A 24,063-nucleotide genomic window follows, 5' to 3' on the forward strand; every position below is an offset into this window, starting at 1 on the left:
GACCACATGACATTGCACTGACACCCATGAGTGCAATGGCACATGACGGGCCTGGGCAGAGGGCTGTGGGGCTCAGCCATCTGCTGGCTCAGTCACCATCCCCATTGCACAGCACCAGCGTGGGTGGGCTTCCCTGGCCCCTTGGCTTGGAACTTCTCCTGCCAGCTCCTGGCTCTGGTGTGGAGGTGTCAATGCTGCAGACTCATCTGGGACTGGGCAGGGATGGCACAGGCCTGTCCCTATGTTCCAGTGTGAAGTTTGTCTTCCTTGACAGCTGTGCAGACATGGAGTTCCTGGAGGTGTTGACGGAGCGTCTGGACAGAGTGCTCCTGGTGCGTGGTGGGGGCCGGGAGGTCATCACCATCTACTCCTGAAAGACGGCGCGAGAGAGGTTTGTCTGCACACCGAGAGCCCCACCACCCCTTTGCACCGCGCTCCCGGAGGGGAGGAGGGAAGGCCGGATGGCAGAACCGGTGCGCAGAACCTTCTCCTGGCTTTGGCCGTGCCCCTGATCTCTCCATTCGAACTGCAGCACCAGATCTTCCGGGAGCATCCAGCACCAGAGCAGCTGTTCCTCATTGCAACACCACAGCACTGCTGTCCTTGTTTATATATAAATATATACAGTGAACCGCGGACTGAGCACCAGCGCTCGGCGCTGCCGCCACCGCCCGCCCTGGCAGGGCCAGCCCCAGCACTGCCGCTGCAGCCCCTGGCCGGGCAGGAGGGCGGCTGTGCCGAGACGGACCTTGGCCCCACCGTGCTGCTACTGCTGCACAGACTCGGCTGGACGCGCCCGTGCCCTGTCCCGCCGCCTGCGCCGTGCCTCCCTGCGAGGCGCTGGCAGAAGAGAGAGCTCACCCCGCTCCCCTCGCTCCTGTCCCCAGCTCCAGCAGCGCCCGGGGCTGCCTCGCACAGCGCTGCACCCTCGCTGCCCCTCACCGCCATGGACCCAGACAGCTCCACCTCGCCGCTGCTTCGGCACCGTCTGACAGACCGCGGGCTGAGCTTGTGGAGATACAGCACGATGGTTTGGAGGAGGCAGAGGGTGGGGGGGCGGCTGTGTGGGGTCAGGTGCTGGAGCACAGCAAGGCCGTCAGAGCAGGAGCCGTGATCTAGGGTGGTTGGGGGTGTTCCCTGTTCCCCCTGCCTGACTCCAGGCTCTCTCTCCTGACGCTCTCCAGGTGCTTGCTCAGGAGTCGCGGTGCGGAGCTGCGGTGTCGGGAGCCGCTCGGGGGCCCTGCCATGTGCAGCGTGAGCCGGGGTCTCTTTCCGGCGGCTGGAGCCGCATCTGTGCTGGGAACCCCCGAGTACCTGCTCTGGGCTGGCACAGGGGTGTTCCGGACCCCCACCCTGCTCCCCCGCCGCACTAAACTGGGGGCTCTCAGGGCCCAGCACCAGCCAGTCCGGCTGGCCCCAGCACCTGCACATGTGTCTGGGTACCCTCCGTGCCCCGCTGCACTCCTTGCTGCTCCCCGGGCTTCGCTGCTAACCCAGCCCTGGCCGCGGCCCCAGGCAGTCGCAGATGCTGCCGGGGGCTGTAGGACAGTCTGGATCTGTGTGTATTTTTAACTTATGCAAAGGCTGTTTGCTGATCTGACCAGCAAGACGTCACAGTGAGGTGGGGGCTGCAGGGGTCCCACCGCTCCCCAGCATCATGACACTCCCTCATCCGGCTGGCCAGGGCAGCCCCGGCACCAGCCACGCCACAGCCGTCAGCCCCCACAGGGGCAGCAGAGCCCCCCGGGGCAGATCAAACACCTCTTTATCTTTGACAGCAGCTGCAGGGTCGCCCCCGCCCCTGTCCACCCCCCCAATCCCCCCAGCATCTCTCACAGAAGAGAAACTGAGGCGCTTTTAACAAATGTGAACGGTTCCAGGAACCACGCAGGAAGCGGTGCGAGGGCAGCAGGGTGCCGCTGGCGCCCGCCCCAGCCCCATGTACATAGTGTACATAATACAGTACGTGTATTTTTAAAGTGATCATATTTATGTTAATAGAACCAGATGAAGTCTATATATAGAGATCTATATCTATTCTGAGAGATGCAGGGCTCTGCTAGCACCAGGCCGCAGGGACAGGGAGCTGAGCCGGGCTGCTCCTGCACAAACCAGGAGCCCATCCGTTGCACCGAGCGCTCCAGAGTGGTGGTGGAGGCTGCAGCCTTCCCCGGCCACCAGCAGCCCCTGGGAAAGGGCCAGGTCGCAGGTTTATTCTCTTCTCAATTTAGCTTCTTAAGAGTTTTCAGGGAAAAGAAGTCACAGACTTTTCTGAACTTGTTTCACAGCAGATTTGAGCTTCCACTCAAAGTGCAGCCTGCTAAGAGTTGCCCTCTCCCGGCAGCACTGGCGGCTTTGTGCCAGCCTGGGCCCTGGGGCAGCACTTTGTCCCTGGCCAGAGCTGAGCCCCTGTGCTGAAGCACTCGCCCCCTCAGCCCCTCCAGACGCTCCCCAGTGCTGCTCTGCACTGCAGTAGGCGCAGGGGGAGCGGGTGCTGCTACAGCATCCCCCGGGTGTCCATCCAGGCAGCAGCTGCCTCCTGCCTGGCACAGGCAGCCCTGACTGGTCCCAGCTCCCTGCCCACCCAACTCCCTGCCAACCTTGGCTCCTGCCTCCCTGAGAACAGGAAACACCCCCTGCACTGGCCACTCCAGCCCCTGCTCCCTTTTAGAGCTCCTCTACTCCAGGTCCAGGCCAAAGCTATTTGGGGATGCTTGGATAAAAAGCAGTGGGTTTTTTGATGTTGGATTTTTTTTTTTTTTTGCTATAAGATACTTGGACATCCTCCTAGACCAAAACCAAGCCCCAGTTGCACGTCTGTGCCTGCTCATACCTTGCTCCTACATTTCCATCACTCCCGAAGTGCCTCCCTTCTCTCCAGGAGCAGTCCCAGTCACAGCCAGACTTTCTGCCAGGGTAGCTTGGCTGTCTGTGTGGCTGCAGGTGTGTGTCACAGATGCTGCTGTGGAAGCTGCTGTGGAAGTCCCTGAGCATGGGGAGCTCGGCATTTACAGGGGGACTGTCAGGCTGAGCTGAGACCTGGCTTCAGCACAGGAGCTCAGGGCTAACAAATGGTGCAGATACACAGGGTAGCACTTTCTGGTCCTGCTGCTGCCTCAGCAGCCCGGGAGCTGTGAGAAGAGCAGGTAGGGGTCTGCTGTGAAAAGTGAAAAGTTCCTTTAGTTTTGGGAAGGGCAGCCCATAGGAACCAGCATTTGCCAGTGCCTAGCTGCTCTGCCCCTTAGAGCTGGCCCTATACCACCACACACAAGCTTACGGTCTGTTTCCAGCCTCCCAAAATTATTTGAGGCACTTCAGCAGCAGCAGGGGAGGCACAGCAGCCTACCCACACAGCTCATGTGTTAGCACCGTGTTGTTGGGCCTCGAGCACTTGCCAGCTGCTCTGCCTCTTCACAAGATGCCACTCAGTCCCTGCAGTTGCCCTCTAACTGAAGCTTGGCTGCTGCCCCCTGTGCTGCTGGGCCTGAGGCAGCGAGCACGGTCGCCTCCTGTCCTGGCACATGGTGCAGGGCAGAGGGCAGGGGCAGGTTATGCACAGCTCTGCTGAGCCTGCAGACAGCACCCACCCTCACAGCATCAGGTGAGAGGCTCCTCCGTTGGCTGCAGGTACAGGGCAGCCAGGAGTGACATTTGCAGAGCAGTGGTGAGAGCAGCCAGGGCACGCTTCTGACAGCTTTGCTTCACCCCCCCAGCATCACCAGTGGATCCCATTCCCCTCAGCATCACTTCCACTGACGGCAAAGCCATGGTCCCGGCTCCCCCAGGGAGTAGGAAGGCCATTCCTTTCCATCACTACTGCTGACAAAAGGCATTCCCCTTCCCCATCCTTCAGCAAGAGCAGGGGCACAGCTCTGGACAGAGGGCTGCTCCCATACCCCTGCCAGGCAGTTTGGCTGTGGCAAGACAGGAGCTGGTTTCCACAGCGTGTCCCCTCGCCGTCGGCTGGAGAGGGCCAATTTTAGCAGACAGCACTGCATGTTAGTTTACAAACCCAGCCCTGCACGTTTGGCCTCTGTGAGTGTTCAGTTTCCCCATGGAGCACCCTTCTGCCGCTCCACCGTGGTGAAGACAGTGTCCTCCTCTGGTAGACATGCAAGTTCCTCCTTGGCACATGCGCAGACATGGTCCGGTTTTTGTTCCAGACAGGAAGGTCTTGACCCCCCAGTTTGTTTTACAGGCAGGCTGCTGCTGGAGCAGCACTGAGCAGCACAACCCACGGGAGGGTGGGCTGGAGTGTGGCCACAGCTGGCAGGGAGTGTTTGGTCAGCACACAGCGCTGGTGGCATGTGCTCCAGTCCCTGCTGCAAGAGAGCCAAGCAGCCCTGGCCCCTGTGAATGGCAGTGGGCAGCTCAGGTCACTGTGGAGGGCAGCTCAGGTCGCTGTGGCCACCGTGCAACAGAGGCAGCAAGCCACACGGCAGCAGGGACAGGAGGCACAGGCAGCATCCAGCCTGGGCAGGTGCTGGTCCATGGCTGGATGAGAGGAAGGACAAGAGAATGCACAAGGGCAAGAGTTGCACTAGAAGAGTCAAGACCCTCCTCTGTGTAGCAGGACTAAAAACTGGCAGAAAGACCGAAAGGTCTGAGATCTGCTGGTTACAACACTTTCTGTGCTACATGTGCAATATATTTGTTATGAATGTTATCACAAAGTCGGTTCATTCAATACTCTTTTAATCACTGTAGCTAGATGTTCTCTGTCCATTCAAGTGACTTTTATTCGAGTGCAATATTTCAATAGACATGTAGTGACCTAGAATGCTTTGTGTTTTAGAGAATCTGTGTGCAGAGCAATGCAATTAAGTTTAAAACCTTGTAAATAAAACAGGTTGCAAACCAAAAAAACCCCTCTATTAGGCTTGCATTTAATTTCTGTGTGTATTTCAGTGTTGTGCATTAGGCCGCCTCAGTGCAGACCCTGTGTTCTCTGTGCAGGTGTTCATGGAGGAGTGGCTCCTCAGCTGTTGAATGCTCCCTGTTACTGCTTTACTGCTTTACCTGTATTCATTTTTCTAGACTCCTGTCGGCACAAAATGCAATAAATGATTTTATTACACCCTTCACTACTTGCATGGGGACTTTTCACTTGCTTCCAGGTCTCCACAGCTATTTTGCACCATTTCCATAACATGGAGCAAGTCCTGACAGGGTGCAGATTGCAGAGGAAGCAAAGCACAGGGAGAGGAACAGTCTCTCCAAAGGGATGCAGTTCCCACATTTCACCTCACAAAGATTTCTGGTCACCCCAGCAAAGTGCTCTACCTGGCTGCAGGATTGTAGAGGTGGAGAAAGGGATCTAACAGGAGGAGACAGCAGACAGACACACTGCTGTTCAGACCCAGCCTGTGGGGTGATGGTAGCACAAAGCCATGGGACACCTGTGCTGAAGGCACAGGGATTTGCAGCCCTGACTTCATGCTGGCTTGTGGCACCGACCTGGACCTGTCCCTCCCACCACCTGTCACCAGAGATGTTTTGGAGCCCTCACATTGGCTGTGCCACACCACATCTCCTGGCCTGAGGCCACCCCAGTGCTGTGCAAGTCAGGACCTGTGAGGTCCATCCACATTCTGCTCAGCATCCAGTGTGGAGCTTCCAGCACAGCTTACCCAGGAGAGGAGAGTAAAGCAAACACAGTGGAATGGTGCATTCTGAGAGTACTCAAATGTCAAAAAATGCAAAAAGTAATTTTTCTGGTCTTTTATTAGAAAGTAATGTCCTCTTGTTAACAGCACAGAGATAAAAGAAATGCTACAACACAAACCACCTGGGACAAAGAAAATCTTCTGCTTCAATCCACTGCTTTCTTAGTATCTTTCGGTTCCCTGCAGGAAGCCCACAGACTCCAAGAAGGCCATGACAGGGAGGACCACACAGTTAAGTGATGTTTTGTGTTCTGGTATCAAAGTATGTTCCCAGTAAAAACAAGGTGAGGAATCACTGCCTAATTTATCACTCCACTGTCTGCTGCAGCTACCAAAGTGTTGAAAAAATGTTTAAAATTATGGTATCACATCTTGGCACTGCCTCTCCTCCTCAGATGGACCAAACATCCATCAACAGCAAGAAGAGGTCTGATAGAGCAGCACTACCCCCAATACCTGGTGACAGGTTATTCCCAGGGAGAGCCAGCAGCACATCAGCATGACTGCAGCTAAGCTACAGTAACAACCGTGCCAAACATTGCAAGAAAAGGAAATTTACACACCAAATTTACCAGGTTGATCTTAACACTGATTACTCACTGTATGAAAACTGACAGACCATTTGAAATCTCTGCCTTGGCTGGAAGTTCTTGTGTTGCAGATGTACGCCCAGCCCACAGCTGCCAGTCTCTGTGAGTGGGTTGAGGTGAGGAACACTGGACGGACTGCACAGTCCTGGTTACTGAGCAGTGGTCAGGCATGTGCTTCATGATTTTGGCTGCTAGCACTATCACCGGACTTTCCAAATGGCTTATATGCTATTAAAAGGGAGGGAAAGAAAAGAAAAGAAAAGAAAAGAAAAGAAAAGAAAAGAAAAGAAAAGAAAAGAAAAGAAAAGAAAAGAAAAGAAAAGAAAAGAAAAGAAAAGAAAAGAAAAGAAAAGAGAAAAGGAGAAATACAAATAAAAATAGTGCCCATTCCACAGTGGTGGGTGTCCAGGGCCTGTCAGTTTGCTGCTCTGTCCCCTAATTCATCAAAACCAACGATCCAAAACTACACTGAGACCAATCAGTGAGCCCAGACTGCACCTCAATGGGAAGGTACACCAGGTGCTGGGAGTAAGGAAAATGCAGCAGGACTGATACTTCGGCAGCTTCTGGGATGGGACAAGACAACCAATGATCCAACACAGTTCAGCACATTGTGCTGTGGAGAAAACTGAGCATTCTGCTCCAAACATTGCTAACCAGACCAAGGAGAGGGAGGGCAGCGCCAGCAACCGTTGGCAGCAATGCTGCAGGGGGTATGCTCTCACCAGACTGGAGAGGACATGCATGTCCAGGGCATCTGTCCTGGGTCAAGGATGGGAGACTCCTTAAACAGCTATAAGTATGGAATGGCAAAGGGAAGGGGAATGGGCCCAACAGCTCAGCTCTAATAGTGTCGCTGGTAGGCACCCATTGGTTGCTGGGCTGAGGACCCCGCTCGCCCCTGGGCCACGGTTTGGCTCACAAGGTGGGAGAGTGCAGGACCACTCTGGATAAGGGTGTCCAAGGCTTTCTGTACACTGGGGTTGTCAAAGTTGATACCAGAAGACACCGGCCTTTGGGCAGGCACATTGCCAGGCGCAGGGAGGCGGGTTTGGTGCTGACCATAGAGCGGCTGAGGTTGTGGAGGAGCACCAGGTCTCGGACCTGCATTTCTCGAAGGGCCTGGGAGAACAGGGAGCTGCGTGTTTGGAGTCTGCAATCTCTGCTGAGCCTGGTTTAAATTTCCAGCATTCATCTGTGCTGGCCGGGGCTGCCCGCCGGCCAGGTTAGCAAAGTTCTGGTTGGGAGTGCTGCCCGAAGAGCCTGCCGAGGCTGCAGGACCGCTGTTTGCCACTGCAGCTGCTGCCGCCGCCGCCGCCCCACTGTTGAAGAGACTGAGGATTTTCGCTTGAAGCTCCTGTTGAGGAGTAGAAGAGGACACTGGAACAGAAGGAGTAGAGACCAGAGGCTGTGAACCTTGATGAGCCTGAGAACTTGGAAGGTTGGACTGACTACCCAGTGATGATCCTGAAGGTGCCCCCAAAGGCTGTCTCGATATTGGTGCTGGGAAAGAAAGGAAAGATGATTAAAGCTCTGCAAATGCTCCTGAAGGGACATCTAAAGAAAACTAATGAAACAGCTACCAAAGACACGGCATCAGTGAACATCCACCCTCAGATCACAGCCGCACAGCTCTGGGAACCCAAACCACTCTACAGAATTGAATACAGCAACCCAACCAGTTATGGCAGTCCTCCTGTTGCCCTAAGAGAATCCAGTATAAAAGTCTTCCACATGAAAATGCTGAATTGTCTCACGGCATGCAATGACACGTCCATCTCAGTAAAATGAGGTGCTGCATGAGGATATTATGCTCCCAAACTCCTCTGCAGTCCCAGGACTCTTTTCCAGTCCCAGCACTGAGGACCACAAACCACACAATAAACTCTGTCTGGGGCTATGTGACTTACCCTGCAGAGATTCAGTGCTGCCCCGCAGCAACCGTTCCTTCCGGTCTCTCAGGTAATTAATGACTTTATCTATCTCCTCAGCAGTCACATAGCGATTGTCTGCCAGCAGGTTCAAGAGAGTTTGGATCCCGGGAGGGTGACCTCCTCTGACACCCTCCTCCATGGGGGGTGGGCGCTCCCTCTCCTGCAGAATAGCTTCGTCTGCCATCTTGGCAGCCTGCCGGGCGATCTCCTCCCGCTCCTTCTCCCGGGACTCTGTCTTGTAGCGCTCGTAATTCCTTGCCACCAGCACCATGGCATCAGCCTGGGGCATGTTGCGGTGCTCTGCACAAAGGAAGAAACGCTCAGTGACTCAGAGTGACTCAAAGTGACCCTGATGGAGGTGCTGTTCCTCCTGCCTGCCAGCACAGCCCAGTCAGTAGCAGGCACCGCTCAGGGAGTGTGAGTGCAGACTTGGGGACTTCCCAGGCACATGGGAATAGTTAGATTTCCAAAGCCAATAGAAGGCCCACGGCTATCAGCCAGCAAGGCCAGCCTTTCCTTTCACAGCTGAGGGCTCAGCCTTGAAATGTCTTTTTTGTGTCTCACCAGTTAAAAGGAAAGCAGCTCCCTCTATCTCTCACATAAATCCTCGATTCTCCGAGATAAGATGGTCCCAGTCATTTTACTGCTAAACCCTTGGACAGATCCAAAACTTGCCCTCTGAAGGCTGTACGCTTCCCAGAGGAGGACAGCCATGGGAATACGTTAGTTTCTGTGCTGCCAGCGCCTTAACATCTCATGTGCACATGCAGCTGGGGAGGGAGCAGCACTGGCTCAGTGTCACATGGCTGCTCACATTCACCACTCTTGAGGCAACAAGCAGCAATCATATTCTGTGATAAAATGAGTAGTGGGCAATTCCAATGGTGGCTTTTCAGGTCATTACTTCCACCTCCCAAAGCACACGCATGAACAGTCACCCGAGCAGAGATTCAAACTGGGAGATCAGAAGAGCCTTTACCTTCCCAAAAGTGCCCAAAGCTCTGGGCAGGGTCCTTTTTACACCTGCATAACATCAAATCCTGCAAGCCTTTTCCTCCTAACAGGAAACTTGGGCGCATTTTAACATTAGGCTTTGCACAAGTTGTGAAAGAGTTCCCTGAAACAAACATAGCACAAAGGTGGCCAGGAGCACTTGAAGTGAGCATATTTAATCTCTGGAATTAGCTGTGAATGAGCTAATGACTGGGGTTCCCATCAGGTCTGATACCTGATAACCAGCAGATCCAGTGAAGAAAAGAAGCTTTGGCCTCCAGCCAAAGGTTTAACAGGTGTTAAACCAAAGAAGTTGAGAATTAAAACCAAGGGCAGTGGGAAGCCCAGTGACAGTGTGTGTGAGCTGTGTGTCTGCAGGAAATGAGGGAGCTCTCCTATCACATCTGCATCTGATGTTTAAAGAAATTGGGCTACTCCAGTCAGTGAACACACACCAAGCACTGACTGTGCACTCCGAGGTTTCCTCTCCCAGACAAACTCACAGAACATTACCTGGGAACACAGTAAGGGAGAAATAACCTTTGAAAGCTCAGCTGTGGTCAAACCAGTCACTTGTGTTGACAGATTTCATGAACAGGCCTATGATCAGAGCCATAGCTGTTCCCCCCAGTCACACTCTGACAAGGTGTTTTTAGTACCTACACCCACTCTCATGCAACAGCCAAGTCAAACGCTGTGATGGAAAGTGATGTGACAAGTGTAAAGGTGCTAAGAAGGTGGAGCCTGTATATCCACTTTGTAGATCTATCTTTTCATAACACTTCGTAGTTCTAACTTTTCATAACTCTTCCCAGTTTCATTATCAAATCCTTACCTTTACCAAGTCCTTATTAAATCACATTTGATTTTAAAATCTGTCCTTTAATTTGACACATTCCCAAAAGGTTCTTTATGAGAACAACAAGTGGTAGAGTGAGGTTGGGCGGATATTACTCAGAGATCTCCCAGAGCAATGCAGCTCTGGGGTCCCTGAGATGCAAAGGCTGGCAGTGTTAGGAACCAAGAACACAGATGAGATTCCTCTCGGCAGGAATTAGATATTTCTTTTGACAAGGGGGACATAAGAGTATTATGGAAGCTTTTAAATAATGATATTCACATTTATGACATGGTGTCAAGTAATTTATAACTACTTATGTGACAGCAAGGATGAACTTCGTCCTATGTGGCTCAGCCTGAAAGAAAGGTTCAGAGTAATGACACAATTCCCAGCCTACTGCGACCTTAGTACCTTGTGGGGTGCCAAACATGATGTTAACAGTGCAAGAACGGTGAACTTGATGCTGCTGGGTGATGACAATGGCAAAAGGAGACCCTCCTCTGCTCACATCGTCCAGGGCTTGCGTCAGTGACATCTCTGTGTTGAGGAAGATCAGGTCCACCACCATGCCCAGGTCCCGCACCTTCCGCCCCACTGACTCTGCGTACTCCCTACACACAGCAAAGGCAGCACTTTAACAAATCACTCACATACTGGAACAGAAACCTTGGCACTGCACCCTCTCCACCATCTCAGATTTACTCTTCTGATTACTTGCCCAGCTTCATGACGTTTAGCAGGACAGTACTAAAGCAATCCCATTATATGAATATAAAAGGCCTTATTCTGAACTGAATCAGTCATTTCAGTTCCACCAAAATAAATTACAAATCAAGTCTCAGTTTAGCTGAGAAACAGAGTGTTTGCAAAGGGATTTACACTATTACAAATTTGTTTACACATGGATGTGTTTCAATTGAATTCATTAGGGGAAGAAATCTATGCCAGCAGAGATCCAAGGGGTACACAGCAGAGGAGCCAACCCACAGAACTCATTTACTCCTGCTTTGTTCAGTCTCTCAAATGTCACACGTGCCTCATTCTTTATTGGCCTGCTCTTTTCTACCAGCTACTTTCTGCTCTAACCCACTGCCAACACAGCATCTCTGGATCCACTACTCCTGTATACCTTATCCTACAGACTTCCCCATCCAAGCACAAAACACAGCTCACAAGGCTGAGCTTAAATTGCCAAGGTTTTTTTTTAAGCCTACTATACTTAGAACCAAATGTGCAATACTGACTGGACAAAAAGTCTGACAAATTTGGTCTGTGTGCATCCACACCTCAAGAAAGAGGGTGATTTTATTGTCTTTGGAGGCAAAGTCTGTAATGGTGACTAAAACTGTCCCCCCTTCAACCATCTTTTTAAGAAGTGCAAAATAAAATGACTGTATCTAAGGCATTCAGGGGTCATCTTTCAACAGGTCTATAGAGATATATTTCCTCATCTCATTAAAGCATATTCCTAGAAGAAAAACAGGAGAAGTAGCTTTCTGGGGACTCTAAAGCCATACTGCTCAAGAGCCACCTGTAAGACAAACAGCCTCAAGGCAGGACTAAGTTTAAATCCATTCTCTTCTACCATGCAATAATAAAACTGATTATTACTCTTCTCTTACTTTGTCTGTTTATTCACCACTATCACAGAACAATCCACAGGTCTCTCTGCATCAAAACGTCTCTTGATTTCCTCATAGTACTGACGGTACAGCTCCTCCCGGCGCCGCTCCTCACGCTTCAGGCGGTCTGAAATGAGCCGCGGGGACAGAACGAGTGGCACCCTTTAGAGCTGCTCAGAGGGGCACAGAGCACCACTACTGTGACACCCTGGCCACAGCAGTACAGGTACTCACCCTCTGGCTCCTTGTAGCGGTCATAGTAGGAGTCGTCCTTGCGCCGATAGTAGTCCTCGAGGCGCAGGTAACGGTCGTAAGATTCGTCTCGCCTGCAACATTCAGAAGCAGCAATGGGTTTCCTCCAGCACCACCTCAGGCAGCAACTTTGGCCAATGCATCACACCCAGACCTCCCTAAAGTTTAATTTCTGAGGTACCCATGTGCGCCTCACAAGACTCAGAGCAGCACCCAACTGTCCCCAGCCAAGGGTGATTTCCTTAAATGCCACTCAAACAATTGCAGCAGAAACGCCATAAAAACATTATTTTGGCAAATAGGATCCTGCAGTGTTTACCTGTACAAAGGGTCCCGAGGGTCTCTCATATCCCGTGGATCCCTCACATCTCGTGCATTTCTCATATCCCGTGGATCCCTGTATCGATCATACAGTGGCTCCCGTGGGTCACGAAGATCTCTAACATCACGTGGATCCCTCAAGTCCCTTGGATCCCTGATATCCCGTGGGTCTCGCAGGTCCCGTGGGTCCCTGTGGTCTCTGGCATCACGCATGTCTCTAGCTCGCATGTCTCGAGCATCTCTAGCATCTCGCCCGTTCCTGCCATCCCTGCCATCTCTGGGGTCTCTCCGTGGGCTCCCCCGCAGAGGGGAGCGGTCGCGCCTGCCATCTCGGCCATCCCCGTAGGTGTATTGATCTCTGAGAAAAACACCAGGGAAATTCCATTAGCCTGCTAACAACATAAGCACTTACCCCTAGCTCTCTTACCTGAGGTGCCAAAGTGACCTTTCACAGCAGCTGAATCCTCCCTCTTATCCCACAACAGTAACAATTGACCAAAAGCCATATTTTTGAAGCAGTCTGGAGAAAGTTCTTAATTCTAATATTCAGCCAAACAAGACCCAGAAAGCTCCTTAATGGAGCATTAAGAGTAGAGCACCTGTGGATGAAGTGAACAGGCACTTCAGAAAACACCATTTTAAGGCCTCTGACCTCCAACATCAGCCATAGATGATCTATCAATCAAGTTTGGCAAATTCTTTGAGAGAATTTAAGGTGATGTAGGCTAATACACACAAATATGCAATAGCCAGGAGTGTTTAAGGGATCCATTAAATTCACTCTTCAATGACAGTAGAAAACCTGAAGTAACATTATTGGCATATGATTAAAAAAGGAGCAGCTTGTGAGTGAAGACATTGCAGATTCCATGTTGTGGTTGGGTTTGTGCTGCTGACAGAAAGCAAAGACAACTATGGCCTTGCCCAGGATTTGAGGGATAGTTTCTGTAGAAAGTCAGCCTTATGCTGATAATGCCCTGGTTAAGAGGGTACTAAGCCCAACCAGCACTGTATCCTCAGCGGTAGCAAAAGGCTTCTCTGTTGGATCTGAATGACCCATCTCATTCAGACTTGGTATTGCAGTCTTCAGGGGCAAGGAAGAATAATGTTCCAGTCTTCTTCATCTTCTCCCAAAGCAGTAGGGCTTTTTCCAGGTTGTATTCTGTTTTCTAAAGACAGTAACTTCACTGTAGTCAAAACAAAGCATTAAAAAAAATCTTGCAGAGAAACTATGAAGCTTCATGTGTTTGGACTGTTTTTTTTCCCCAAAATACTGACAGGAAAAAAACCCAGCTTTTTAAATCTTTTTATTTCCCATACTTGACACGACTTTTACAGTCCTCAAACACCCTAATCTAGTTTATATAGAAATATAAGCAGAACCTAAGTCTGTATCCACTGCAGTGCAGTCACATAAAGATCACCTGGAGAGAACAAGTCATATGAGCCCAAGTTTGGTGCCAGGCAGAGTGACAGGAACGAGATGGAAGAGCAGAGTCTGTGCATGGATTCTGGTGTCAGACACCCAGCTGTGCTGGGAACACGTAAGAGTGCTGGCATTCTCTGTTTGCATGTCGGATACAAACCAGATTTTGGGACAAATTAGAGATGCCACTAAGAGCACACATAGCCTCCTCCTCTAAGTGACATAATGAATTTGCAGACAGCCAGGTATAAACTCCTTCAGTCTCTTTGATATATACCACTTTTTGTTTGTGATTTGCATTGAAACCACTGAAATCATTGAAATCTAGTGAGAGACACATCATAGCCCCCTTCCCCAAAACCTACAATGAATGATGGCAGAAGCTCAGGGGAAACTTCTGACTTGCTCTAGTGGATATTGAGTAACTGATCTTTCCATAGCTGTGAGACCATTTAGCAAAACAACCAGATGCAGGGGAATTGTTTGGTATATGACATTTATTCCAGCTGAAGTGGGGGTGACCAAAACAGGCCACATTCATTATCCGCAGAGACAAATAGATCCGGAATGAACAACGCACAACTGCAACAGAAGAGACGTGGCACAGGTACCCTTGGCTCTTGTGCCCATATGGCTGCCCTGCTCAAGGGAGAGAGCAGCACAGAGGGACAGCTTCCACCTTCTGCTTCCACACCTCAGTCACCATGGTCTGGCTCCTGCAGCATCAGCACAATCGCCTGCATCTGCTCGGGGCTCGGCCCTGCCGGCCCAGCACCGCAGTGTGCGGTGCAGTGTGGGGCTCTGCAGCACTGGCAGCAGCAGCTGCTGTTCCCAGGCCACAGCATGGTCCAGGGTCCATCGATCCCAGCCATGCCCAGGACGTGACCACTGTGACCCCACCACCATCTGTGTCCACAGTGCTGCTTAGGACCTGGTGCTAACCACATGGCATGGCCACGGTGTATGCAGTGCTAGCTGAAATCCAGAGCCTGTCACAGCGGCACCAAAGCCTTCAGCTGCTGTCCAGTCCAGAAATGGGTGCCCACAGAACCACAGCTCATGCACATCCAGTGCTCCTTAGGACTGTGGCACAGGCACCTGCTCTTGTACACGTGGAGGATGACATAGGCTGCAATGCCCATGGCGTCAGTGCCTGTGCTTGCCCCTCTACAGCATGGTCCAAGGACCAATGCTCATGGTATAGATGCCTGCCCCTCACCCCTGCAGTGCTGCAGCATTAGTGGCACTGAGGCCAAAGATATGCCATGCAGTGCCTGCTGCTCCGACTCCCAGGGTCCTCCCACCAGCACCAAGCACACCCCAGGCCCAAGATTTGCTGTATCTGCCACAGGAATCCCAGCACTTCTTGGGCCTGATGCCCACACGCTGGTCTCTGCAAGCACATTTCACCCTGTGTAAAGTGCAGTGCAAAAAAATCCTAGATAGTGCCAAGAATTGCAACTACTCATTCTTTGTGCTTTGTTTTTTGGTGTAGATGTCTTGCTAGTTGCACTTTTTCCTCATTTGTGGTAACTTAACAGATCAAGCTAGAAAAGCACACTAGACGTGGGACCTCGAGTACCTTCATGTTCAACAAGCACCAGGCCTTTTCATGGAAAGCTTTACAGCAGAGGAACAAGGTGGATATCTTGTACCAAACAGCACTGGAGTGCATATGTCTTTGTGTGCTTCCTATGATGCTGTGGAAAGGAAATTGAAGTCATCTTCCTGTGACAGGCCAATCCATATCTTTTTCCCATGCCATTGGCTGCCCACACAGAGAAGGTGAAGGTACTGTGCCCACTGAGGGGTGGGAAGCCAGGAGAAGCTGGAGAGTACATCAGTGACTGAACAGGGGCTGGCTCCAGGCACTGATAACACAACCACATGGGCAGACAGGACTGTGCAAGAGACATTTGCTCTGTCTTGTGTTTCGCTCAAGTGTTCTTTTCCGGTCTCACTGCAGCATTGGAAGCTTCCAACGTCAGAAGAGGCAAGACCCCAAGATCCTCTGCAGCAGAGCTCTGGAAATGCTGCAGCCTCTTGGCATTCTCTAGATATATCTCGGCTTCTCTGATCCTTGGAGGCAGGAGCAAACATCATCCTCCCAAGTCTCTTACAGCCTGTGCTGCAAAACCGAATGCTGGGCTGCAGTAACAGCAGCAGACACAAGGGTTCCCTCGTGCCTCCCAAGGTGCCAGAGCCAAAAGGGTTCTCAGAGCTGGAGCAGACACTTTCCTGCTGGAGCATCACTGTTTGACTGGGGAGGTGGCAGTAGGGAAGAGACACAGACATTTAGCACAGGCCGCTGGGCTCATGTCCCGAAGGCCTGAATTCCTAGTATAACTCACTGCTTCCAGGTACTTTACCTTCGTGTCGGACTGGACCTTGATGAAGCCTTATTCATATTTCTTCTTTCCACTGCTTTATTAATATCTGTAAAGAATAATCAACCCATCTGTTCAATGCTATGAAACAAAAAAAAGATCATCAGCACAATTCAAATGAAAGCAACTTAAGCTCAACAACATCCAGATGGTGCAAGGAAATCCATTCAGCAGAGAGACATTGTCACTTTGACAATTTTTTTATTAAGTTTAGATAGTACAACATAATGAAAATTTTATGGATTTCTCTGACTTCAAAGTAGGGTGGACAGCTTGGGTGAAGTTTTTAACCCTGCATGTTCAGGCCTACATCCAGACTCTTCCTTCCATAAGAAAACCTCTTTCTTCTGCAGTCTATGAGCAAGCAGAAAGCAACTCATGGACTCTAGGAGAAAAAGCAGAGTCTGAAAACCTCCGAGAAAGGAATGATGGCCAGCACAGTTTAAAGTTCACAGCCAGTCCTGTTCAACAGAGCCTGCTGATACCCTTGTTGGAAATAATCCAAGGGTTCTCAAAGGGGCACATGCAACTGCCTTCCAAGGGACTGCTGCAGTGTTAGGGTGCACAGCCCCCACCGCTGAGAAGGGGATCCGGGAGCCTGGAACACAGGCTCCTGATGAAGTCAACATGGTGCATTCAAAACACCATGGTTAATGTGATGCAAACTGAGGCAACAGATCAGAAATTTGAAAACTGGTTGGCTTCTGAGCATCTCTGTGAAAAACACCATGAAGGGAAACACAGAGAAAGAGAGCTGAAGAAACAGAACATTGTCCTCAACCTGCAAAAGTGAAGTTTGCCCAGACCTGGCAGGGACCCACACTGTTCTCAAAGCCCCCCGTGACAGCTGACTGGAGATGAAATAATGCACTGGAGGCGGGCAAGAGCAAACAGTAAAGTGACTTCGGACATTTACCAAGAACCTTTTAAGGAAAAGAACCCAAATCTAGGCCCTATCTGCTCCCCCAGAATCTATCAACAATTAACATTTCTGATGAATTACTTGCATTAACCACTTTCAAAGCTCTTGCATGAGAATATAAACATGCCATGATGTCTTTAGGCAGACTCACTCTTAATATCCTCTGTAACATCCCAAACTAGCCTTCATTATTTTCAAGGTTAAAATTGTAGTGAAGAGATCAGGTCTAATTTTTGTTCTTGATGTCAATCAAGCAGTGTGTTGCCTCTCTGATGGGGCAGAGAAGCAAGTGCAATCTGAACATTAACTACAACTGCAGCATAACCCCATTCACAGGACCCAGAGCACCTCTCCAGGATCAAACACAGCTGCAGGGTCTACTGTTACAAACTACATCTGAAGGGCATTTATTCTCTAAATAGTTTTACTTCTAAACATATGAAAACATTTCTGTACACTTGTGGAAATACTCACATAATGCTACACTGGAGTTAAACTCTCCCAAAACTTTTTACCTTGTGTTATTAACGACTGTATTTAATACTCAGGCCGCATAACTGAAGTAACTGTTTTCCTTGCATTTATTTTTAGTGGATAATTTTTCCCCTTTAAAGTCAAGTATTATCTTTAAGCAAGACACTAGCTGCTTTCTTTGGTTTAAGATTATTTTTATTTTCTGTTTTAAGATGCCATTGAAGAAACCTATTATGATTTTTACACTCAGTATCATACATTGCTTTAAAATAAAAAAAGTCTTCAAATCTGCGCAAAAATATTTTAGTGGAAGAAAAAAAACTTTGACAGGGATCCTTCTCTTGTGCAAAACACACATTTAGTAACATTTTATTTAATGCCAACAGCATTTACAAGTTAAGTATGTGAACACTGACAAAACTTCGGGGAAAAAAAGCCCAAATAAAAAGTCTTCTGTCTTGTAGGATTTTGAGATGACAGGGCCACTGTGATCACACAGTGTAACCTTCTGAACAAACACAGGTGACAGGAATCCATCTGTCTCAAGTGCAGCAGTGGCACTGGACTAGTGCTTATCTTTTAGCAAAACATCCAATTCCAATTTAAAAGTCTTCAGAGCATAGAAACCACCACAGATCCAATAAATTACTCCACAAGCCAATTACTCTGCTGTTAGATAAAAATCTTTATTCACATTTAAGGCATTTTCACACCTATGCCTACTACACTAAAACTCCCTGATCCCCAAAACTGTCTGTAACACAGAAATCACATCACTCCTTTCTCTTAAGGTTTTTGCTTGGGCTCATTCTTTGATTCTAAACCTCAGTAAGGTTTTTCCAATACAGCATTATCCTTTTTGAACCAGGCATACCAAAACTGAGCACTTTCCCAGCAGCAGAATCCCACAGATAACAAAGCCTTCCTACTGGCACACCTGTGTTTTGCACAGCCAAGGATGACCAAAGCACTCTGGCTGGGTGCAGACCTTCCCTGTCAGCTTCACTTAAAACTCAGGTTTGTCTGCATCCAGGATAGGAAGTCCAGGTCCTTTCACCATCAGTGACTCAATCTTCTTTATTTCATCCCTTTTTAAAAAACATGTTTTTCTCTCCAAGTCACTTACAAAAGCCCTGCATGGCCAGGATTCACTTTTTCCAGACCACCACTCAAAGCACTGAGAAATTCTCCATCTGTGTTACATCTATTCCATTCTAGATTGACCTGAAATCCATTTAACTCTGTTGTTTTTAACTGTTCTTGTTTCTTATTAAGTCAAACACGTTACAGCAATCTGTACATTAACACTGCTGCTTCCACTCCTAGACCTTGCAGTACCATAAGAGTAACTAAGGATTTATTTTCATGGATATCAATAAATTGCCTTCTCATCAGTGTCAGGTGAAAGAATCTCTTTGTTCCCAGGTGCTGATGCCAAGCTCATCCCATTTACCCTGCCTACTGTCTCACCTGCAGCACTCTAGCAGCTCCTTGGAAACTCCCTAGTTTTCCAAGGCTTGTGGAAAAACACCAGTAACATGCTAGGCAGGTCAGTAGTTCACTGAGCCTCACTGACGTTAATTCTTTTGAGAGTTCTAGCTTTGCTAGCTGCAGTTTTACCTTTCTGGTTTTGCTACTGAAATGAAAATTACATTAAACACACCTCCTGCCTCTTCAAAAACAGACAGCAGAAACATTAACTGGTCTTCTCAGTTAGAAATTTTATCACTGCCAGTCAGTTACCCTTAGCTTCTAAAACAGCCAAAGTTGTTCCCGTTTAAGCCTCTACACTTGGATAATGCTGGACATCATTTCTTCTCATATCCTTCTACCCTTCTTGTCTATTTGCCTTCATTTCCATCTTCAGGCTCCTATTTGTTACTGTAAATACACCTTCCCACAGGTTACTATTTATTCCTCCTGTCATTCTTTTTTAAGTCAAACTGTTTTTCTTCAAATTATCATAGCCTGACTTTGAAAGTAATTTTTTCCTTACATTTAAAAGATTACTCGTGGATTTCTAACCATTCATTTCCATTTAAGTCTGCTCACAGCACATTTAGCAGAATTATCTTCGTCTTTATGAAAATATCCTTTCTAAAGCACCCAGTATTTATAGCACTGCTTAAAGGCTGGCTCCACTTGTGCAAAAATCCCAGCTAAGTTTACTTAGCCAACCAGCCACTAAGTGCTGTGGCCGATTCCTTTGAGCATGTCAAGATGAAGCTCAGTTTTGGTTTACAAATGTTATTAAACTCTGTGCTGGAGGTTTCAATGATCCCTTTCCAGGGCTTACTTGTTGCCTTAGATAAGCTAACAGAGCTTTCCAAATACTAACACATAAAAATTCAGGGTAAGAACCAGGCAGCAAGGTGAACCACAGAGCAGGAACTCTCAGGAGGCAAATACATTCTGAGTGATTGAGACTAAGGCCAGACAAGTGTCACATTGTGACCTTTCCAGAGGGCTTTAAAACAACAGCACTCTTTCTCCCGCACGCATGCTGGGGTCAGGAGAGCGAGGAGCAGTTTTCCTTACCTAATCTATACCCTTTATAAAGGCGACCCTTCTCACCGTCCAGAGCGGCCTGGACATCTTCTAGACGGTCATACTGCACGAACCCATAGCCATGGTACATGCTGAGGGCTGCAAGAGTTAACAGCAGGGCAAGACCGGTTACAACCACGGACAGTGCTGACCCACACCCGGCCATCACTAACCCCACCAGCTGCACTCTACCCAGAAACCACTATGAAAGCTTCCTGGGAAAATCAAATCCACCAGGATCAAAATGCACAGCTTAAAGGCTCTGATCGAGTTCCTTCTGAAAAGGCAGTGACCAAAATACAGCCCGTGAAGTGACCAAGATTTGATTAAGAGGCTGTGAAAGAGTATTGTGATGTCACACTGCGACCCTAAAAGCTAAAACATAGCTGATATATTTCCATTATATTTGAGCTGTACTGAAGGAATCACTTTTCCAGAGAAAGTGCAGGCAGAGAAAATTATCATTAAAAGGTCACTATTTAGGAACAACCTTGGTCACTCCTCTCATCATCATCAAATAGCATTTGACAAGCACGAAGCAGTATTTCTCACTGAAATCCCTGCCATAAAAAGGCATAAGATAATATACTAACCCCTGATTTTGCCATATTTTGAAAATATCTCTTCCATTTCTTCACGAGTCATGTGGTCTGTGGGCAAATTGCCGACAAAAAGTCTTCTCTCTAAATCCTGAGGATTGGTGCTGTTAGTGAAGTCGCTCTGTTTGATGCTATTGCTCTTGCGTCCTCGAGCCATTTTGCTTTCGTTCCAAATCCAACTCTTCGCAAAAAAAAAAAAATGGCCATGCATATAACTTCAATCCATGACATTAAAATTAAACTGGAACAAGATTAAACTTAACAGCTTTGCAGACTAGAAGCCAACTGGGTCTGCTTGACGCAAACTTCACTCCAGAGAAATCTTAATACGAGGGACACAGAGGTCAGGCAAAAACATTCACTGCAGCATTCTGGTTGAACTTTTCTGTAATACTGAAAGGTAGCAAACCTAATTATTTTGCAGCTAGGTTTTAATGGTTTAACTCCAAACTAAGATACAAATAAAACTAATTTTCCACTAAAACGCCTTAACTTTAAGCTTTTCAACACACCCATTGTTGTCACATCTAGTTCTTCAATCCACTGATAGGAAGTATTGAAATTTATGCAATATTTTAATAAGTGGAAAGGAAACACTCATTGCAACATTGCATAACAGTACACAAATATTCCAGTAAGGCTTGGAACGAGGTATCAGGAAATACTGCTGAAATACTTCTAAGTGACCACACCTGTGTCACTTCACTCCGTGCGAAATCTGAGCTTTCCAATCCCAGAAAGCACAGGTTCTCATCTGCATCTCTATTAGACAGCACACCCTTGCCCCCACGGAGATGTCAGCTCCCACAGCAGGCGGGTCCATAGCTGGGAATTTAACCACCCCCAGGTAAATGCTGCATCCTTCCTCGCCTCCCCCATGCAGCAAAAGCACATTTCCTTAGCCCACACACCTGCACACAGCTGGAGCAGTCAGCAACATTCACTGCACAAACTCACCCAAACAAATAAAAAAAAACCACCCCAGCAAAAAAACCCAAAACACCATAACAAACGCTGCCAAAGCTAACAAAAAACACCATCCCTAAGATTCAGACTTTTTGGTTTAAAATTCACCATTAGATAAGCTTAAATAAATTAGTAACACCGAAACTTCTAAGGTGAACTTCAAAGTTTGAAAATTATTTAATGAACTTGTTCTACTTCCTAAACATTCACCTACAGGAATGCAGGATAGGATTTTCTGTTTGTAACATGCAAGAAAAAGAAAGATGATGAAATTTATCAACAGAAACTTCTCTTTTTAATCATGCAATGCCTACAACCAACATACTCCCTAAAAGGACCCTAGAGTAAATACAATTTAAAAGTAATCTCTAAATAAATAAATCAAATGTCAAAATATATAAGACGGCTCTGTATAAATACTTTTGCAACGCTTAACTGGCATGAAAAATACATCTACTCCAGATTTGAAACATAAAACGTATTTATTTATCCTTTAAAGATCAATCAACTTCACATTTGTATCACTCTTCCCCCTTTTTAGGAAACCCTGCAGAGATGGGAGGCAGAGAACACTTCCCTGTCTAATAAACATTTTAAAATTAACTGTGTGAGAACTGGGGTGAGGAAAAAAACCCAGAACTCAAACCAAAATCCAACAAAAGTAATCTCCTCTATCATATTTTCTCCAGTCCCCCTACAAGTTTGTCCACACACATACACAAAGAGTTTTATCTTCCCCATGAGAAGTACCAAATCCCATTTTTTTTACATGGAAGCACTGGACTTCTATTCCACTACTGCAGGTCAAGTTCTCAGCAGTTGAGGGTAGAGAAGCTTTCAAAATTCCCTCAAAATGAATAAGAGGCAATAAAACATGGAAGGCACCATCTAGGCCAAGCTCCCATTTGGAGCAGGATGCACTGCACATCCACATACAGCAAACAGGTGTCAAACAGGCCTATAACTGCCAGCAGAACATCTCATTTTCAGTACAAAAAGCTGTAAGAAATTCCCTTTTGTGTTCCTTAGGGTTGGGGATGGCAGGGGGTGTCTGAGGAAGAAGCTGCAAGAACTTTCTACGTTAAGAAAAACAGAGATCTATTTTCCCACGTCAAAACAATCAGTAAATGAGATGAGTTACTCCAGAACTCTCAGATAATTCACCGCCTCTTTTCCACTCGGCATATCACATAGTCAAGGGCCATTTAGTGATCATAAGACCAGAATAAATGAATGTTGTCCCACCTCTGGGCACGCTACATCAGGTGAACACCTAATTCCCACATTAAGTCTTGTTGTATGAATGCAGCCAGAGAGGCACCGGGACAGTTTAAAGGTGCCAACTCCCCGCGCAGTAACTGTGGGTGCTACAACAGGACAGCCCACGGCACCTCATGAGCCAACAAATCCTCTACAAATCAATTAAAAGCCACATCTCTCTAAAAATCTTATATTTAAAACCAGAGCTGTTTATTAATAGCACTACAGCTTCAGGAAGCAAGACTCTGCTGAGTGGGATATTAAAACAAATTTGCCACGGGCGAAACACGACACAAGTCTCCAAGTTCGGGGGCAAAGCAGAAACAGCAGGCACGGAAGGCAGAGGTGCCGAGGAGCAAGGAGCTTCCCTGGGAGCAGACCCGCGCCCTCCCAAAAGCCAGGAGGGCCCTCCTGGGGCAGCGCTGGCACCGCCCGTCCCGGCCCTCAGTACCTGGGCAGACGCGGTGCCACCCACGCGTAACCCGGAGAGCGCCTCCGCCTCCCTCCCGCCGTGAGAACGCGCCCCGCGCCGCCCTTGCCCCGGGCTCCCGCTCACCCCGGGCCCACCGCAGCTCCTGGGGCAGCGGGGAGGGACCCCCGGCTCGGAGCTTCACCAGCGGCCGCCGCTCCCACCCGTTCTTCCCCTGTCTCCGCCCGGGCATGGGCGCTGCCAGCGCCTCTCATCCCGCGCACCGGCTGCTCCGGAGGTGCGGAGCAGCCTCACCGAGCCCCATCGAACCGCGACGATCCCGCGCTGCCCGGACGCGAGGCGGAGGCGCGGCCCGCCTGCAGGCCGCGAGGCACGCCCGGCCCGGCCTGGCCTCAGCCAAGGGCCGGGAGGGACCGGGCCGTCCGCGAGGCTCGCTGCCATAAGCCTCTCGCTCAGGCGTTCCGCGTACCGAGGCCGCGGACCCGCAGACTCACCGCCGGTTCCGGCCCGGACCCGGTGCCCCGTCAGGCCGCTGCCGCCAGGACAAAGGCGCCACCCGCCGCTACCGCACGGCGCCGTCGCAAAGAGGAGGGGAGGTGGGGGGGGGGGGGGAGTACAGTCGCTATGGCGACGTACTGCATTTTACGGCGCGGCAGCGTACCGCCATGCCTGCCGAGGCAAAGGCCACTTGCCCCGGCTCCCGGCATGTCCCGCGGCATGGCGCTGCAAAGCGGGCCGGGAGTTGTAGTGCTGAGGAGGCCAGGCGGCCGCTGGGTGGCGCTATCGGACTTCGCGCGGGGGAGGCGGTGGCATTGGGCTCAGATTGTGACAGG

The 24,063-nt window shown here is 49.2% G+C and overlaps 2 protein-coding genes across 6 annotated transcripts in view; one reads left to right on the forward strand and one right to left on the reverse strand.

The window, feature by feature from the left end:
* Positions 1 to 5,084, forward strand: part of SLC12A5 (solute carrier family 12 member 5) — a 31,250-nt gene extending 26,166 nt beyond the window's left edge. For 2 of the 3 annotated variants that reach the window (XM_088174926.1, XM_088174925.1), the window contains exon 26: positions 283 to 5,084. In XM_088174926.1, the coding sequence (XP_088031052.1) occupies positions 283 to 374 (92 nt within the window). In that variant the 3' untranslated portion in view covers positions 375 to 5,084. The remainder of the gene's footprint in view (positions 1 to 282) is intronic. The other variant, XM_014888934.2, reaches the window with a different exon arrangement.
* Positions 5,085 to 5,706: 622 nt separating this feature from the next.
* Positions 5,707 to 23,856, reverse strand: NCOA5 (nuclear receptor coactivator 5). 3 transcript variants are annotated; one of them, XM_014888973.2, is made up of 10 exons: positions 23,725 to 23,856; positions 20,569 to 20,755; positions 19,967 to 20,074; positions 16,015 to 16,081; positions 12,218 to 12,577; positions 11,881 to 11,972; positions 11,647 to 11,773; positions 10,436 to 10,635; positions 8,167 to 8,490; positions 5,707 to 7,759 (listed from the first exon to the last, which is right to left on the reverse strand). In XM_014888973.2, exons 2-10 carry the CDS (start codon positions 20,729 to 20,731, stop codon positions 7,101 to 7,103), a joined length of 2,100 nt encoding a protein of 699 aa, XP_014744459.1. In that variant the 5' UTR covers positions 20,732 to 20,755; positions 23,725 to 23,856; the 3' UTR covers positions 5,707 to 7,100. The 3 variants fall into 3 exon arrangements, with proteins under 3 accessions (XP_014744459.1, XP_088031053.1, XP_088031054.1); XM_088174927.1 differs by lacking the exons at positions 19,967 to 20,074; positions 20,569 to 20,755 and having other exon boundaries at positions 23,725 to 23,791; XM_088174928.1 differs by lacking the exons at positions 16,015 to 16,081; positions 19,967 to 20,074; positions 20,569 to 20,755 and having other exon boundaries at positions 23,725 to 23,780.
* Positions 23,857 to 24,063: the final 207 nt, after the last annotated feature.

Source organism: Sturnus vulgaris, chromosome 17, assembly GCF_052056855.1.
Source record: "Sturnus vulgaris isolate bStuVul1 chromosome 17, bStuVul1.hap1, whole genome shotgun sequence".
Classification (NCBI taxonomy): domain Eukaryota; kingdom Metazoa; phylum Chordata; class Aves; order Passeriformes; family Sturnidae; genus Sturnus; species Sturnus vulgaris.